This window comes from Buteo buteo, chromosome 9 (genome assembly GCF_964188355.1).
Source record: "Buteo buteo chromosome 9, bButBut1.hap1.1, whole genome shotgun sequence".
NCBI classification, from domain to species: Eukaryota; Metazoa; Chordata; class Aves; order Accipitriformes; family Accipitridae; genus Buteo; species Buteo buteo.
In genome coordinates this window covers 40,107,250-40,125,147 of record NC_134179.1, presented here as the reverse complement: position 1 = coordinate 40,125,147, position 17,898 = coordinate 40,107,250, and the positions used below count along the sequence as shown (strand labels likewise).

Below are 17,898 nucleotides of genomic sequence, written 5' to 3'. Positions count from 1 at the left end.
CTTGAATGCAAAACGTCTCACCTAATGCTATAGGCCGTGTTTTGGCTCCCTGAATTGCTGTCGTTTCATTTCCTGCTTTATGCCAGGCACATTCCCCAGTGACGGCATCTTTTGTGTGACAGGATGAGAGGCCCAAGCATTTCCGGAGCAAAACACGTCAGCGTGGGCAGAGGACTCAGCTCACATGCTGGAGGAGTCCAGTAAAGGACACTCAGGGTAGACTAAACAGCTGGCTTAGACAACGCACATACACACACACACACATCCAGACCTCTAGTCATCTAGAGCGAATTGAGAAGGTTCAAGTCACCCCAAGAGAGGCTGTCTACACTATCCAGGGCCACCGCACAAGTCTTGGACTTGACAGAGTCAGGGGGAAGACTGATCTGCAGTCGGTGAGAGTGGGAGGTGCAGCTGATGAGAGTAATGGGCCCAGCTTGAAACCATTTCACTCCCACAAAAGCCCTTTCCCTGCGATCTGCCTGTCCCTGAGTAGCGTGGACGTGGCTATGGGGTTTAGCCATGGGATGGAGGTGCTTGTAGGCTCTGGTAGGACAGCCTGTGGGTTCACTTCTGATCGCATGATGAAGCAAGCCATGCGCTCGTGACCAGGTGTGCAGGCCTTGCTGTGAGCTTATGCTAGCTGGGCAGTTCAGAGGCCACGACCGGTCAGTTACAGGATCAGTGTCTCCAGAAAGATGACGTGTCTCGTTTACCATGGACGTCTGCTTTGGGATGGCATAAGTCCCGTGTGTGAGCTGGTGTCTCTTCAGGGACTGTGGGAAGAGTCTGTAGAATCTTTTAGAGCAGGCCCAGAGGAGGGCCATGAAAATGGTCAGAGGGATGGAACACCTCTCCTATGAGGGAAAGCTGAGAGAAGTGCAGTTGTTCAGCCTGGAGAGGAGAAGGCTCTGGGGAGACCTTCTTGCGGCCTTTCGATACTTCAAGGAGACTTATAAGGAAGAGAGAGAAAGACTGTTTACCAGGGCTTGTAGTGACAAGATAAGGGGCAATGGCTTTAAACTGAAAGAGGGTAGGTTTAGATTGGACATAAGGAAGAAGTTTTTTCCCCCAGTGTTAAATGCTGCCTGTGACATCATATGGTATGGAATATCCCTTGGGTCAGTTGGGGTCAGCTGTCCCAGCTGTGTCCTCTCCCAACTTCTTGTGCACCCCCAGCCTCCTCACCGGACGGGTGGTGTGAGAGGCAGAAAGGCCTTGATGCTGTGTAAGCACTGCTCAGCAATAATGAAAACATCCCTGAATTATCAACACTGTTTTCAGCACAAATCCAAAGCATAGCCCCATACCAGCTACTACGAAGAAAATTAACTCTGTCCAGGCCAAAACCAGCACAGCCTGCTCCACCCCTCCTGCTCAAGAAGAGGAGGCAGATGACGCCACCTTCAGGCAGTTGGGGAAAGCCTCACCATCCTAGGCCCTGGGAACCACGGCTGGGTTTTAGCACCTCAGCATCTGCCTCAGGGGCAAAATGGCCGGGCACAAGCAAACCAGGAAAGGTCCTGCTCCTCCACACAGCTGTACACACACAAAAGCACACCCATACACACACCTGTGCCCACACAGTGATGTACATGCAGACCAGCCACACACATTCATGCTCTCCCGCCTCCACCCTGCAAAGAAGTCCCATATTACAAGGAAAAGAAAAAAAATCCTCCAGTGCTAGAAGGTCCCACCTGACCTTGGTGATCTCCTCAAGGGTCTGGGACCAGCCCCTGCCCTTGCAAAGGGAGCGGTGCCACAGGGACACACTCATGTGGCAGCAGAAGGGTGTGTGTCTGGGCCAAGGCAGACTCCCCTCTGGCTACAGACACTGAGGCTGGGACATCAGAAGTGATGTAGTAGGGAACCTGTCTCTGGACTCACTTTAAGGTAAATGCTCTCTCTTCCAAAGGCAGAGAAGTGCAGACGCAACCTTAAATTACAGAGCAGCTGAAAAAAATGATTTAGCTGCCCTGTGATTTTCCATGCATTCATTTTCTTTTTTCCCCAGTTGGAATTGATGTGCTGGCCTTGTTTCTGCTTGTCTTTTGCATGCAGGTGCAGGTGGTGTAGTTGCCTGTAGTGAGAGGGAGCTGCCTGCAGCCTCCCCTGTTAACCTTGAGCTGGCTGAGTTTATCTTGCAGCCAAGATATGCAAAAGAGCTTCTGCCCGTAATAATACAAGAGTCATGACAGTGTATCTGCTTTACCTGGCAAGGTTTTGGTACTGAAGGGCTGCGCGGATGGCTTCTGTGAGAAGATGGCAGAAAGAGCCAGTAACAGGCGCCTCCAGGATGGACCTGCTGCTGGCCAAAGCTGAGCCCATCAGCAACGTTGGTAGCACCTCTGTGATAACATATTTAAGAAAGGGGAAAAAGCAGTGTGCAGCAGCCAGAGGAGAAGAGTGAGAAAAGTGACAGCAACAACTCTGCAGACACCAAGATCAGTGAAGAAGGAGGGGGAGGAGTTGCTGCAGGAGCCACAGCAGAGATACCCCTGCAGCCCTGGAGAAGACAATGGTGACACAGCTTGTCCCCTGGCAACCCATGGAGGACCACGACGGAGCGGATATCCACTCTGCAGCCCACAGAGAACCTCATAGCAAAGCAGGTGGAGATGGCCTGAAGGAAGTTGCAGCCTGTGGAGAACCCACACTGGAGCAGGCTCCTGGTAGAAACTGTGGCCCATGGAGAGGAGCCCACACAGGAGTAGGTTTTCTAGCAGGACGTGTGGCCCCACGGGCGACCCACACTGGAGACGCCCATTCCTGAAGGACTGCAGCCCATGGAAAGGACCCATGCTGGAGCAGTTCATGAAGAATGGCACCCATGGGAAGGCCCCATGTTGGAGAATTTTGTGAAGGACTGTGTCTTGTGGGTGGGACCCCAGCCTGGAGCAGGGGAAGGGCATGAGGAGGTGGGAGCGGCAGAGATGAAGCAGTATGAACTGACCGCAACACCCATTCTCCATCACCCTGTGCTGTTTGGGGGGAGGAAGTAGAAGAGTTAGGTAGGAGTGAAGTTGAGCCTGGCCAGAAGGGAGAGGTGGGGGCAATTTGCTTCTAGTTTTGTTTCATTTTTCACTATCCTACTCTCTTGCAGTTAATTGGCAATAAATCAAATTAATTTCCCCAAGTCCAGTCTGGTTTTCCCGTGACAGCAATTGGTAAGTTATCTCCCTGTCCTTATCTTGAACCACAAGCCTTTCATCGTATTTTTCTCTTCCCGTCCTGTTGATGGAGGGGGGTGATAGAGCGGCTTGGTGGGCACCTGGCAACCAGCCAAGGTCAATCTGCCTCAGACACGTAAAGCAAAGAGAGGAAGCATAGAAGAGCAGTGATGTTATGGCTGGAAGTACCAGAGATGACCTGTCCCCCTTGTCCCATGCCCTGTAAATCAACGGTGGCAGAGAGATCACTAAACAGCCCAGTTCCTTGTGTGGTGTAGAAGAGAAGGAGGAGCTTTGGTGTGGCTGGAGGGCAGGGGCATCCAGCACTTCATGCTTGAGGCTGCATGGCATGCGGTGAGGGGAAGCAGTCATGTGAGGCTCCATCCACATAATGGTTCTGCATGAGATAAAAGAAAGGAAGGATTTTCATGGACAACTTGGAAGGTGGAGTAGCAGCTATGGGCCATCCCAAGGGCTGTTCCCTTCTTTAGTCCTCTTCCCATTCCGCAAAGCAAATCATCTTCCAGAACTCAATACCACCCCCTGTCAGACCAGTGCAGCTCCAACCATAGCAAGAGGAACACTCTTCCTCAAGAGGTCATGTGGCTGCTGACCCCTGAGGGCCTCCTGCCTTTCTGGATGTTTGTGGACAGCAGGGCAAGGCCTGATCGTCACAGGCAGCAGAGCAGCCAGGGATGACTTCCCCAGCTCCATGAGAGAGTGCCCCAAAGAGGATCCACTGCAGGGTGTGGAGCCTCTCATTCCTCTGTGGATGGAGAAGAGTCTCCTTGTGCCCTCACCTCCCCCCATCCACCCCACAGCAACATCCTTCTGCTTTGGCCGCTTGGCGAGTGTCCACAGGGGGAAGGACCACAGGGAGGCAAGGCTTGAATGCAGCAGAGCTTTAATGAGTCAAAAGAGGGCAACGAGTTCACTCCAAGTGGAGGACAGAAGTGCAGGGAGTGCTGGGGACAGCCGAGAGTCTGGAGTCCTTGGCCATGGGGAAGTTCCTGCATCATGCCTGCCCCGTGGAGGGAGAGGAGACAGATGGTCTCTACCAGGCTGGTGTTTGGGAGACGGTGTGGGCAAGGCGATAGGCAGCCACAAAGAAAAGGGAAAGAAAGGCAAAACCATTCAGGTATACTGAAAACAGCATCCAACAGAGGGTTCATCTGCCCAGCACCATGTTCTGAGTTCCTCAAGGTGTCACCCTGGGGCTTTTGCAGCATCTTTATCTGGAGATGGGGCACCTCCTGCCTAGTAGCGTCTGGAAATGCCAGAGAGGTCACAGCACCCAGAGTTGATTGGCACTCCATCACAGCTGAGGATCCTGCCAACAGCAGCGGAGGTGGAGGAGCCCACAACGGTGTTCTGCGGGAAGGAGCTGAGGATGGGGCCAGGCAGGGTCACCACCACAGCCGGGGGCTCAATGACGATGGTGGAGTTCTGGCACTGCCTGACACAGGGCTCGTTGCAGCTGTTGGCCAGCGGGGTCGGGCCACAGGGCCGGCATGGCAGGCACTGGTTGTAGCAGGACATGTCGTGGGGCTGGAGGTGCACCTGGGAGAAAAGCAGGGAGGAAGTAGAGCACAAGGGTGACTGAGGAGCAGCCTGGTTACCCTGTCACAAAGGAGCCAAGGCCAATAATGAGTGGGGAGCAGAGGCTCGGCCAGAAGACACGCAGTCTTCATTGCCCTACAAAGAACTGCCTGACCCAGGGAGACTCTCTCCTAATTCATAAACCAAAGCGCCCCTCGACCACGTCCCAGCCTCTCTCCAAGCATTCCTTCTCCCTGCTTCCCCCTCTCAGGACAAGAAGATCCAAACCCCAGCACAGGCCAGAGCCAGTATCAACGGAGAGGTCCATCGAGGAGACATCTCACTTTGGAAGAGAAGGAGAAGGGGCTTCAGACTCACCTGGTTCCCAAGGAGAAGGAGGCAAGAGGAGTGGATGAGAGAGCAGGGACTTGGGCTGCCTTTTATACCTGCCCTTCATTGCTGCAGGACCAGAGGCAGAGGTAACAATTTTCGGACAAGCTCATCTTCAATGCAAACCGTCGCAGCTAATGATATGGGCTGTGCTTTGGTTTCCTGCACTGCTGCCTTTTCATTTCCAGATTTGTTCCATGCCCATTCCCCAAAGAAGGCTTCTTCTGAGCAGCGGGATGAAAGGCCCAGGATTTCTCGGGCAGGAATGCAGCAGTGCAGGCAGAAGACACAGCTCAAGTGCTGGACAGGTCCAGAGCAGACAAGTGACATCAGCCTGGCTCACCCTGTTGGGGCTGTTTGAAGTGTCATTCTCAGGAAGGAGCTCCAGCAATGCTCAGCTGGCTGTCATGGTCTCCCGTGCATGAGGACGTGCCATGTCCTGGTCTTTCCTTCCCTCCTCAGCTCAACCTGATGGTCCATTCTTGTTCTTGCCTCCCCAGGTGTGTGCATTGTGCTCCTAGGTTTTGACCCCCTCCTGCCTAACACTGCCCAGTCCCCAGGGGTCCTCAGCACGGTCCATGGTTCATGGTGTTCTTGTGTGTGTTCTTATCTTGCGTGTACTTGTAAGCAACCAGGTTTGTGTGGGTGCACGTTGGAGCATATTTATGTGTGCAATCCAAAGCTGGTCTGCATAATCCTGTGTCTGTGTGTCCTTGTGTGTCCCTCATCATGAGGGAATATGCTGCTCATGGCAGGGACACTCTCCACGGCTCTCTCCAGGAGCACCGCAGAGCAGCAGGTTCCCAGGGTCAGGAGGAGCCTGAGTGCAGCTGAGTGGTGATGGCACCAGACTGCTAGAGAACTGTCCAGGCAAGAGGCACTGAAATGCAGCCACTGTCTCCTGAGCCCTCCTTTCCCTGCCCCTCCAAAGCTCACACTCCACTGCTGCTCATTTCAGGCCCCAACAAGGATGGTTTCACTCCAGTTCTGATCCACAGTTTAATTCAGTGGAAACGATATTGGGAATACCTCAGCATGGCTGGCAGTCTTCCCTGCTTGTCTTTCCAGTCCAGGACACGGTGGGTCTCCCCAGTGCAAGAGGGCTCAAAAGGATGGGGATTGCTTTCTGGGGAAGGAGAAGCTGAGGAATCCTGCTGACCTTGCGCTGGCCATCCCTGAGTGGATCTGCTTCCAGTGCAGGGTCAGTGGTGCCTGGGGCCGTGCACAACCTCTCTCATGTCCATGTCAAGGCCAAATGTACTTGTGCAGTTCATCGGCCTGGTGCTCTGTCAGGCAGGGACTGAGACCTTGTGTCAAACATGTACTGAATGAAAGGAACACAGAGCATGATATCCCTGTGCTGTGAGTGGAAGGCCAGACCCTGTGGCCTGCACAGGAAAGGCAAAGAACTGGTGACTGCTTGGGACTTCAGCCCACAAGGACCTTCCTGCCCCACATTGGAATCCCAGTCTGAGAGCCCAGTAACTGCCCCTGAGAGGGAAGGGGCACTGGATTCGAGACCGCATCCCCCAAAGCCAGCTGCTGTCCCACAGGGGTGTCCAGAACAGACCCTCTTTCTGACAAGGGCTGTGCACAGCGGGTAAATTTTCTGAGCCCATCTCCCTGCCTGAATGACTGTCAGCCTGAGACCAGGTCCATCTTGGACTCAGTGCAGTCAAGTGCAGTACTTTCCCCCTTCCCTTTAGCGACCTCGGTGAGATCAGTGCCAGGCAGCTCTGCTGGGAGAGCTCAGCCAGGGCTGATTCCCCTCCTCGTGGGTCTGCTTTTGAGCTGAGGCTCTACTGCATCTGAGCGCCAGACTCATTGCTTCCTCGTCAGGTAACAGGCACTGTGGAAAAAGGGAAGGGCAGGGGAGGTGTGTACCTAGAGTTTAGCAAGACCTTTGACAGCCTCTCCCATACTTCCTTGATGACCAAATTGCAGACGCATGGGTTCAGTTAGAGGATGACAAGGTGGGTGGGAAAATGGCTGTTACTGCCAGGCTCCGAGAGTTGTGACCATGGTGCAAAGCCCAGCTGGCCAACACTTATGGATGGCGTGTAGTAGTCGGGATCAGTAGCAGGACCAATACTCTTTAACGTTGTCAGGAATGTCATGAGTGGGAACTCCCAGCAAGTCTGCGGATAACACCCAGCAAGGGGAATGGGCCGTAACTGTCAGACACGGCTCCTGTTTAGAGGACCCGGACAGGCTGGAGAAATGGGCTGACTGGAACTTCATGAAGGCCAGACAGAGCAAGGGCAAGATTTTGCATCTGAGGGAGAAACCAGCCTAGGCAGTCATGCAGGCTGGGAAGTGTTCAAGCCTGGACTGAACGTGACCCCGAGCAACCTGATCTAACATGAACTGTTCGAAGCCAGAGCTGATCCGTATGACCTCTGCAGGTCCCTTCCGACCTGCGTTCTGACTCAGTGATTCCCCCTCTCCCCTGCCCTGAGCCCTGCACTGCCATGGGCACATGTGTCCTCCGAGCCCCTTGGCCACAGCACAACTTTCAGGCCCTGTGCCGCGAGTGCAGAGAGGCAGCTGAAGGGAGGGAGGCTCTCAGCCTCCTCCCTGCCATCCGCAGGAAACCAGTGGCTGCTGCTGGCAGCCCCTGAGCTCGGAGACAGCTCTGGGAAGCTGGTCCATCTCCCGGGTCAGGGCCCTGCTGCTGTGCCAGGCTGCTGCTGTGCCCGGCTGCTGCTGTGCCCGGCTGCTGCTGTGCCAGGCTGCTGCTGTGCCCGGCTGCTGCTGTGCCAGGCTGCTGCTGGCGCTGCGCAGGCTGCTTCTTGCTGGGGAGGTGTCCTTGCCGGAGGAGCGGGAGAGGGCATTGCCCAGGAGACAAAGCGGTGCCCGTGCAGAGCCCCTGCGCCCTCGCAGCCCGGGCGAGACCCCGAGCGGCGCCGGCGCAGGGCTCAGCCCCGGGGCGGAGCTGGCGGAGGCGGCGGAGAGGAGGCGCCGCGGCCGGAGCAGAGAGCCGGGGCTGGCGGGGGGCAGCGAGGCGCGGGCGGCGGAGCGGCGGGATGCGGCGGTGCCGGGGCGCGGCGCTGGCGGCGCTGGCCGCGGTGCTCCTGGGTGCGCGGGGCTGGCGGCGGTGGACGGGGCCGGGGGCTGTGCCCGGGCTGTTCCTCTCCTTCTTCAGCGTGTCTTTCCCCCTCCCTGCCGCTCTGCCTTCCAAACCCTCCGAGTCCTCGCTTCCTCTTCTCCCTATTTCGCCATCACCTCTGCTGCTACAAGCCTGCTTGCATCTACGCCTGCCTTTCCAGGCACCTGCTCTTTCCCCCGTGCATTTGGCAGGTCTTACTGCCCTGACTGTAGCCCTCTGCCCTTCACTGGAACAACCCACCTCCCCGTCTACTCTTCCTCTCCCCATCCATCCATCCATTTATCCACCCAGCTTTTGACCCATCTCTCCATGCACCTAGCATCCTTAAGCCCTCTTCCTACCCCGAGACCCCTCTCTCATCTCTCCCTTTCCTTCATGTCTGTAGGCACAAGTTTGTTTTCCTGCACCACACTGTTATTGCATACATCCTCTCGTCCCCCTGTGCATTCAGCATTTATTCTTCTTCTGAATTCAACCCTTCATCCTTCGCTGCAACTCTCCTGTCTCCTCTCTCTCTCACCGTCCATCCATCCATCCGTCCATCCCTGCACCTGACTTTCATTCTAACTCTGCATGCATCAATTTCACATTCCCTCCCAGACTTCTCCCCTTGCTCCACACACCTGCCCCAGGACCACTCTCCATCCCTGTTGATGGGCACACGTCGCCATCCGTTCCAGTCCAGCTCTGTCTCACTGCCACTGTTCCTGACTGTTTCTCTGGGAAAAGAGCCACCAGAGCTGAGCGATCTTTGGTGATCTTTGGTCTTTCCTTCTCCTTTCTCAGCAGTGGCTGTGGCCAGAGCCCAGGTGCAGCAGGAGGCGTCGGCGGAGACCACCGAGGGCACCAGCATCAGCATCAACTGCTCACACCCCAACATGCAGAGCGGCGACTCCATCCACTGGTACCGTCAGCTCCCGGGCCAAGGCCCCGCATTCATCGCGCTTGTTTACAAAGACTCCAAAGAGCTGCCGGACCCGCCGGGGCGGCTGTCGGTGGCGGCAGACCGCCGGTCCAGCGCCCTGTGGCTCGCCCGGCCCCGGCGCGGGGACGCGGCCGTGTATTACTGCGTCCTGAGAGACACGGGGAGAGGAGCCGGGGCTGCGGCCGGGCACGAACCGCCGCGGGCGGGGCCGGGCCTGCGGGGCGGGGCGGGGGGGGACAGCCCCGGGCGGGGCCGCCAGGGGGCGCTGCCGCCCCGCCCGGCTCCTCCCGGCCCCGCCCTGCTCTGCCCGGCCCCGCCCGGCCCGGCCGCCCCCGCCCAGCCCCGCCCATCGGGCCCCGGGGCCGTTCCCCCGCCCGACCGGCACCGGCACCGGCACCTGCACCCCCACTCTCCCACCGGGACGCAGACAGACATCCCCCGCGGGTGGTGAGACACTGCAATGGGTCACACACAGAAGCTGTGGATGCCCGGTCTTTGGAAGTGTTCGTGGTCAGGCTGGACGGGGCTTTGAGCAACCGGATCGAGTGAGAGATGTCCCTGCCCTGGCGGGGGGGTCGGCCTAGATGGTCTTGCAAGGTCCCTTCCAACCCAACCGATTGTAGGTGTCTCTGGCAGCCCGAGACATGCCCGCCAGGGCGGCGCTGCTGCTCTGCTCGCCGGGGCCACCTTGCCCCACCCGGCCCCTCTCGGCCATGGGCCCTGGGAAGGTTCCCCTGCCGCCAGGCATTGTCATCAGCATCAGCACTGCCACCGGCATCAAGTATCGCCATCGCAATCGGCATCCAGCTTCTTATAGAATCATAGAATCATAGAATCATTTAGGTTGGAAAAGACCTTCAAGATCATTGAGTCCAACCATTAACCATGCCCACTAAACCATGTCCTGAAGTACCCTCTCCACTTGCTTTTTGAATATCTCCAGGGATGGTGACTCAACCCCCTCCCTGGGCAGCACATTCTTCCGAGCTTCTCCATTGTTTCCCACCACGGGATCTCTTCCGGTCCTCGGAAGCCATCCTGCAGAGTCAGGAGTTTGAGCCCAACACAGGCATGAGACAATGACGTAGAGGTGACTGAAACCCTCAGGCTTTCTCCATAGGTCCCAGACCATGAGGCTGTTGTAGAGGATTTGGCTCCACACCAAATGCAGAGCCTTTTGGTGTGCAGGTGAAGTCCCAGAGATGGGATGAAAGCTTGGACACACCTAGTGTCCGAGACACATTGGGGGCTCAAGGGGTGCCAAGGTCATGTCTCAGAGGCAGTCAGAAAGAGAATTGCTATGTTTCCCAAAGGGGTCGAAGGTCTGGGGTTTGCTGAAGCTGAAAGCCGTCCACTGACCAGAAAGGTTTCTGTACAGCTGGTCCCCAGGGAAGCCTGCATGGCTCCAGTAGCTCGCTCAGCTGTTCCAGGTCCATGCTCCCGGGCTGCAGAAGCAGAGGGGAAAACCTGGTTTCTGCAAGGGCAGAGGCCCCTGTCCTGAACTGGCAAAGGACGCCTTCTCCAGGCATTCCTTGGATGGGCTTCCAACAGGCCAGGTTGCATGCTTGCCTCAGTGGTGGTGTCTGGGAGCCCAGGGCAGCACAAGCAGCTGTGCCCTTGTAGGAAATCAGACCAACTGCACTCTGAGATGTCTTTTTAAAAGGGTAGCCAGCCAGGGAAGTGATCCTTCTCCTCTGTCACTCATGAGACCATGCCTGGGGTCTTTTTATTTCTCACTTTTTTTTGACCCGGAAAATTCTCAAGTACTGGAATGCACTGTTCACAACTATTTTACAGGCTCTGGCCTTGGAAATTTTCCAGGCGTGACTGGCACAGCCCTGAGCAGCCTGATCTAATGAGACCTGCTCTGAGCAGGGACTTGGAGGGGGTGACCTGCAGAGGACCTCTCCAACCTAAATTGTGCTATGGTCAGAGTAAAAATAGTGTGGCTACAAGGCTTTGTTAAAGGCTACAAGGAAGGAGAGGTCAAATGCAGATCCTACTTGTTTTGAGGAAACCGAGAACGGAAGGGTTATGGTCAAGTGAAAGGACTGTTTATTTGCATTTGAGTGGGGTTTTTTTTCCCCAACAAGCTTTTCAGAAGCTGATTCATGAGCTTTATGAGATGGGATGGGCAGTGTGGCTGGAAATGTCGTTTGCTGGTTCCTGAGATATCTTCTCCTGAAGAGAGGGAGAAAGTCCACGGTGCCTGGAGGGGCTGAGTGGGACAGTTGGTGTCTGCAGGGTTTGGGGTTGTTGACCATTGTGTTTGTGAGAGTTGCAGCCTTGGGGTGTGCTGAGAGGAGCTTGGGGCACCATGCAGGAGCCAGGAGAGGCCAACTCGACCGTGGTCTTGAGGTTGGTGAAACAGGAGGCACGAGGCATCAAGGAAAGAGAGACTCCCAAGATGTTGCACAGGAGGATGTGCCAGTGAGCTTGGTCACCAGGTGCATGTCTATCCCCCCTTAACTCCTCACCTTGGAAAAGCAAAGGTGGTGTCTGCAGGAGCAGCACGTGTCACTGCTGGAGGAGGGAGGACCACAGCATGGGCAATTCAAGCATGCTAAGGAGAAGCATTTTGTCTTCCCTGTTTCACTCTTTGTTGCCCTTGCCGAGTCATTTCCGGCAGCTGTGCTCTCTCAGGGCTCTTGGTGGGGACGTGTGGCTTTTCTGAGTCTCTCTCACACATGCAGGAGGATTGGTCTCAGCATGCACCTCGGGTATCTCATCCTCGCGGCTTTCCTGAGGCAACCACTAGGTAAGCACTGCCTTTGACTGGAGGCTTGATTCCTCTTCCCCCCAGGAGAGCCTCACCCCCTCAACAGTTCTCTGCAGGGAGCTGCTCTTGAAGTAAGGGCAAATGTTGGGAAACATCAGATCACACGGGTGGTTTTGCACCTGCTTTCTCAAGATGCATTTACCAATGGGAAAGAAAAATGAGACCAAGAAGAAGCCTCTCCTCTCCTGATCATCTTAGACCCCTGCCCTTCCTTTTCTCTTGCCAACCATCCACCTCTCTCTGCCTCTCCCTGCTGATCTGTCTGGGCCCAGCGTTTCACAGACATATGACTGCAGAAGCTCTTTTCTATCTCAGCAGTACCTATTTTCTGACGCACAGGACTTTTGAAAGATGATGCAGGGACATGAAAGCTCTCTCATCCCACTCTCATTCTTAGGGTGTCCCAGGATCTCTCCTGGCTGGCACATGTCATGCAGCATGCCCTGGCTATCCATTCCTCCTGCGTGATTGCAATGCCAGGGCTTCCTTTTCCCTCCCCTCCCTTAACCTTGGAGCCTTTTGAGAGCACAGGGAATGGGGAGCAGGATGAAACTTCTCAGAGGTGTTCCTGCGTCCCTCACCCTGCTGGAGGTGTCCTGGAGCCAGCACAGGAAGGCCAGGCACTACAGGCTCTTCCCTGGAGCCTCCACCTTGCTGTTCCCACCCATGGGGGTCTTGCTGCAGAGCAAGACACAGGGAACTTTCTCCTCTGGCACTTTGCATCCCCTCTTGTTTTGCATCTTGGAGCCTTTCCCTGCACAGCTGCTGACCCTTGCTTTCTTCCAGGCACCATGGGGCAGACCACCGTCACCCAGCAAGAAGGACAAGTCACAGTCAAGGAGAGAGACACCTTCCAGACCACCTGCACCTACCAGGTCACTAACTTTTATGGATTGCTCTGGTACCAGCAGAGGAAAGGCCAAGCCCCACAGCTTATCTCAAATCAGGCAGCAGCTGGCCCCAGGCGGAGTGGCCGTCTCACCACTGTGCTGAACACCACGGGGAAAAACAGCCTTCTCCGGCTGGAGGAAGTCGAGGTCTCTGACGCTGCCTTGTACCTCTGTGCGGTGCAAGACACCCTGGTGCAGGAAGCTTCCTTGGCTGTGCAACAAGCCAGGGGAGAAAGGGCATTGGTTTGTGTGAGGCTGAGCTTGGGGGAAGGGGCTCTCAGCTCTCCCCTGGCAGTGATGCTTGCCCTGTACACCCAGAGCTCTGCAGGTCAAAATCCTCTTCCAGGAGAGGACACTGTCAGTGGCTTGAGAGGAAGAAGAAGGTGGTGAAAAAGTCTCAGGTTCCCTCGTTTTCACTGTGGGTTATGTGGTTATTCTGCCTGTGGCTTTGGAGAAGTGATGGGCAATGTAGGAAGTTGGGACCGCTTGTGCAATGGTTCCCTGCTGCTCTTCACTTTCTGGTTTTGTCTACTGCACGTTGCTTCTTCAGGTATTCCTGCAAACCTGTTCCTTAGAGTATCTGCTCCGGGATGTCTCCCTCAGAGGTCAGAGTTCAAAGTAAGATGAAAAATGTAACTAACGTGCCACAGAACAACGCTCCTTCCAGGAATTACATGCTTACAACAATTTTGGAAAATACTCAGAACTACTCTGTGGCTCCTCCAGTTGCTGCATGCCTCCGTGCTGTGATCCAGAGGACCTGCTGTCCCCCAGTGCACTCTGCCGGTCCTTGGAGGCCTCCTCATGCCCTGCCTCGTGGGCTTTCCCCAGCCTCGCCTCGTTTCTTCATCAGTGCGACCAGGCTGTACAACTCTGTACAAGAGCACAATGGGGGAAGAGACCCCCAGGCAGAGGTGGGCAACAGGCCGTGCCAGGAGAAGAGCCAGCTTTGAGGAAAGCTGCTTCATGCTCGGCAGAAGGCCAGGCACCACAGAGCAGCCATGAGGGCTTGGGCACTGGCTGCTGTCCTTGGGCTCCCTGTCAGGTGGGAGCTGGGGCTGTGTGAGAAGCATGAGGACCCTGGTGTGTGGCCTGGCCAGGCTGATTTCAACATCAGCCTGTGAGTCACCTTAGCCCTGCACACCTGTGTAACTGCTGGGCTGTGCAGGGCATTGTTTGGGGGTGGAGGGTGTAGAGGGTGTGCAGGTAGAATTCCCTTCCACACAGGTTGTCAGCTGTTGACCTCCCAGAGCCTCCAGCACCACCGGGCTCCTCACTGGGGGATAGCAGTGCTTGGGCTCCCCATCTGCAGGACCTGCTCTGAGGCCAAGGGGCCATACCTGAGCAGAGATGCCAGAAGGCAGGGCCTGATCTCCACTGGCTGTGGAGGAGCTGAGTATGTCTTCTTCAGCTTCAAGAGGCAGTGACTGCAAGGGACCCATTGCCCTGTCTCCCACCCTCCCCTTCCTCTGGAAATGATGAAAAGTTCACTTGCGTCCTTACCTTCTCCCCCCACAACCAAAGGCAATGCCTTTCGTCCTTGGCACCACGAGACAATGTCCACCAAGAAAAGGATTACGTGGAGGCAGAGGCTGTGATGCAGAAAGCTTTAATAACTCTGAAGAGGGAAGGGAGTTCAATTCTAGAGGAGGCTGCCCGTGCAGGGAGAGCAATAGCAGCTGCTGAAAGTCTGCGCCCATTGCCCATGGTGGAGATCCTGCAGGACATCCGTTTGCTTGCACCGCAGAGAGAGCGGGGTCAGCAGAGGCCCCAGGTTGGGTCTGGGGATCTTACGGCCCAGAAGAACAAAAGAAGACAAGAAAGAGATTGGAGGTAGTGGAAGGCAGGGGATTTAGACTTTGGCCATGATTTCAGAGGGCCTCCGCTGCCCTCCTTTGGAAGGGCAGCACTGGATGTTCAGCCTCTCTGAAATGAATGGCCAGGAGCTCCGTCCTCACTTCAGCATCAGCTGCTGGTTTTGGGGTGGTCCTTGTCCGGGCTGTCACCAGCGGCTTTAGCAGGGGGGGCACCTTCTGCCACAGTAGCGGCTGGTGATGCAGGAGAGGTCACAGCACCCGGAGTTGATGGGCACTCCGTCACAGCTGAGGATGCTGCCAACGGCAGCAGAGGTGGAGGAGCCCACAACGGTGTTCTGCGGGAAGGAGCTGAGGATGGGGCCGGGCAGGGTCACCACCACGGGAGAGGGCTGGATGACGACGGTGGAGTTCTGGCACTGCCTGACACAGGGCTCATTGCAGCTGTTGGCCAGTGGAGTCGGGCCACAGGGCTGGCAGGGCTGGCACTGGTTGTAGCAGGACATATCTCAGGTCCAGAAGTTTAGCTGGGAGAGAGGGCAGAGAGGAATCACAGCGCGGGTACATGCGAGAAGTCGCCTGCCATGAGTCCACCAGCAAAGTCAAAGGCACCTGCTGAGCTGGGAGGTAGAAGCTGGGCAGTGAGGCTAAAGGGTTTCTGAGCCCTATCCAGACACGGTACTGCCGAGTGTCACCAGGCCCAAAGGAGCTGCTGACTACCTCTTAAAAGAAGAGCCTCCTCAGCCAAGTCCCAGACACTCTCTGAGTGAGACCTTCACCTTTCTTCCCCCTCCCATGACAAGCAGCACCATGACCCAGCATAGGGTTGAGGAGCATGCATCTGCAGGAGCAGAAAGTAACATGAGGAAAGGCCTTCAGACTCACCTGGTTCCCAAGGAGAAGGACGTGAGAGAGGTGGATGAGAGAGCAAGGAGCTGGGCTGGCTTTTATGGTGGCCCTGACCTGCCCCAGGCCCAGAGGGAGCTTCTACGGAAGTGACAATTTTCTAAGGTGCTCATGAAGAACGGAAAACATGCCAGCTAATGACATGGGCTGGGTGGTTGTTTTCCCGAATGACACCTTTTCATTTCCTGGCTTATGCCGTACCCATGCCCTCATGGAGGCTTCTTCTGAGTGCTGGGATTGAGAGGCCCCAGGATTTGCAGGACAGGAATGTGGCATTGCTGGCAGAAGACTCAGTTCGGGTGCCAGATAGGTGCAGTGCAGGCAAATGATGTTGGCCTGGGGCACGCTGGTGGGGTTGCCTGTGGCCACGTTGACAGGAATGGCCCAGCTGCTCCCAGCCCTGCAATCCCTGGCTGGTCACCCCAGGGCTTCCCTGTGTGAGGACGTGCCGTGTCTTTCCTTTTCCCTCCCTCCCTCCTTCCCGACTTGCTCCAATGTTCACTTGTGGTCAGCTTCCCAGGCAGGTGGGCTGCACTGCTGGGTTTCAACCCTCTTCCTCCTAAACCTGCCCTCTGGAGAAATTTGTTGACCTCTTTTGGCATCTTACTGTCAGGGGATTCCAGGGATCACAAGAGCCCTTAATGCAAACTGTTTTTCTGAGCATGCTGGGCCCGTGAACACATCTTCCACAAGGGTAGAAGATGACCACCTGGAAGGCACTTCTCGGTTACTGCAGCCCCCCCCAGGGCAAGAGGCGGTTGAACACAATGAGGTTGTTTCCCTGCAGAGGCTGCCTGCTGCACTCCCAGGTCCTGAAGGAGCATTTGAGAGTCCATTTTGGTCCCCACTCAGAAATGCAGCAGGAGTTGAAGGAGGCAGAAGTTCGCCCCACGGCTTCCATGGAGCATGTCAGGCACTCACCCTAACCCTAACCCTCTGGGTGATCTTCTAAAATAGTAGTTTAACCTTAAACAAGAGCTGAACCACATTCAGGATTATGCTAGTTCCTAGCAATAGGACCATACTGGTCTCAGTATCCCAGGGGTTTTCAAATTTTGCAAAATTCTCAAACGCCACTGTAACTAGACTGGGGAAGAAAGGTGTCTCACCCATAGATGGGCTCTCTGAGGAGGAAGGGTGAATGGTGTAAGTGTTAATAGCTTCCCACAGATGGCTCCCAAAGTATAGAGGTGACAACAATGCTGAGTGCAAACACCGGATTAGTCCCACAACCGATAATTTTATCATACCATAAGCCAGTATTACACAATACATCAAAGCAAAAACCTTAATCTACTGCCCACAAATGATAAGCGGCAGCACAGGGACTACATACAGCAAGTGAGGTGATGCATAACAGAACTCTAAAAACAAGTGCCACAACTCTAAGAACTCATAAATCAACATAGTGACCAGCGGCTATTAGACCAATGTAATAAACGCTTGTAACAAATTCATTTTAACAAGCGCTGGTTAGGGTTGTCATTATCTCAACCCTTCGAGCCCCACATTAGGCACCAAAAGGACTGTCGTGGTTTAACCTCAGCCAGCAACTAAGCACTAGGCAGCCGCTCACTCACTTCCCCCCCACCCCAGTGGGATGGGGGAGGAAACCGGGAGAAGAAGTAAAACTCATGGGTTGAGATAAGAATAATTTAATAAAACAGAAAGGAAGAAACTAATAATGATAATGGTAACACTAATAAAATGACAATAGAAATACTAAAAAGGATTGGAATATGCAAGTGATGCACAATGCAATTGCTCACCACCTGCCAACAGATGGCCTGTTAGTCCCCGAGCAGCGATCCCCCCGCCTCCACTCCCCCCAGTTTCTATACTAGATGTGATGTCCCATGGTACGGAATACCCCGTTGGCCAGTTTGGGTCAGCTGCCCTGGCTGTGTCCTGTGCCAATTTCTTGTGCCCCTCCAGCTTTCTCTCTGGCTGGGCATCAGAAGCTGAAAAACCCTTGACTTTATGCTAGACATTACTTAGCAACCACAGAAAACATCAGTGTGTTACCAACATTCTTCTCACACCGAACTCAAAAACATAGCACTGTACCAGCTACTAGGAAGACAATTATCTATCCCAGCTGAAACCAGGACACAGGGCCTGTAGTGACAGAAGGGGTAATGGTTTTAAAGTGAAAAAGGATAGATTTAGATTGGACATAAGGAAGAAATCTTTTCTTATTAGGGTGGTGAGACTCTGGAACATTGTGGACGCCCCATCCTTGGAGTTTTTCAAGGTCAGGTTGGACAGGACTTTGAGCAACATGAAAACTGAGCAGAGCGCAGTAGGGATGGAACCAGAACTGACTCCAGTATGCAACAATCCAACGGTGCACACCATCCTCCTGCTGCGTCC

The 17,898-nt window shown here is 55.1% G+C and overlaps 1 pseudogene and 1 gene segment (V, D, J or C); one reads left to right on the top strand and one right to left on the bottom strand.

Moving 5' to 3' along the window:
* Positions 1–8,128: 8,128 nt before the first annotated feature.
* Positions 8,129–9,685, top strand: LOC142034885 (T cell receptor alpha variable 4-like). The segment is given in 3 exon segments: positions 8,129–8,180; positions 9,001–9,357; positions 9,564–9,685. Coding segments are annotated over 3 exon segments (531 nt in total).
* A 4,720-nt stretch (positions 9,686–14,405) lies between these two features.
* Positions 14,406–15,638, bottom strand: LOC142034998 (feather keratin Cos2-3-like; annotated as a pseudogene).
* Positions 15,639–17,898: the final 2,260 nt, after the last annotated feature.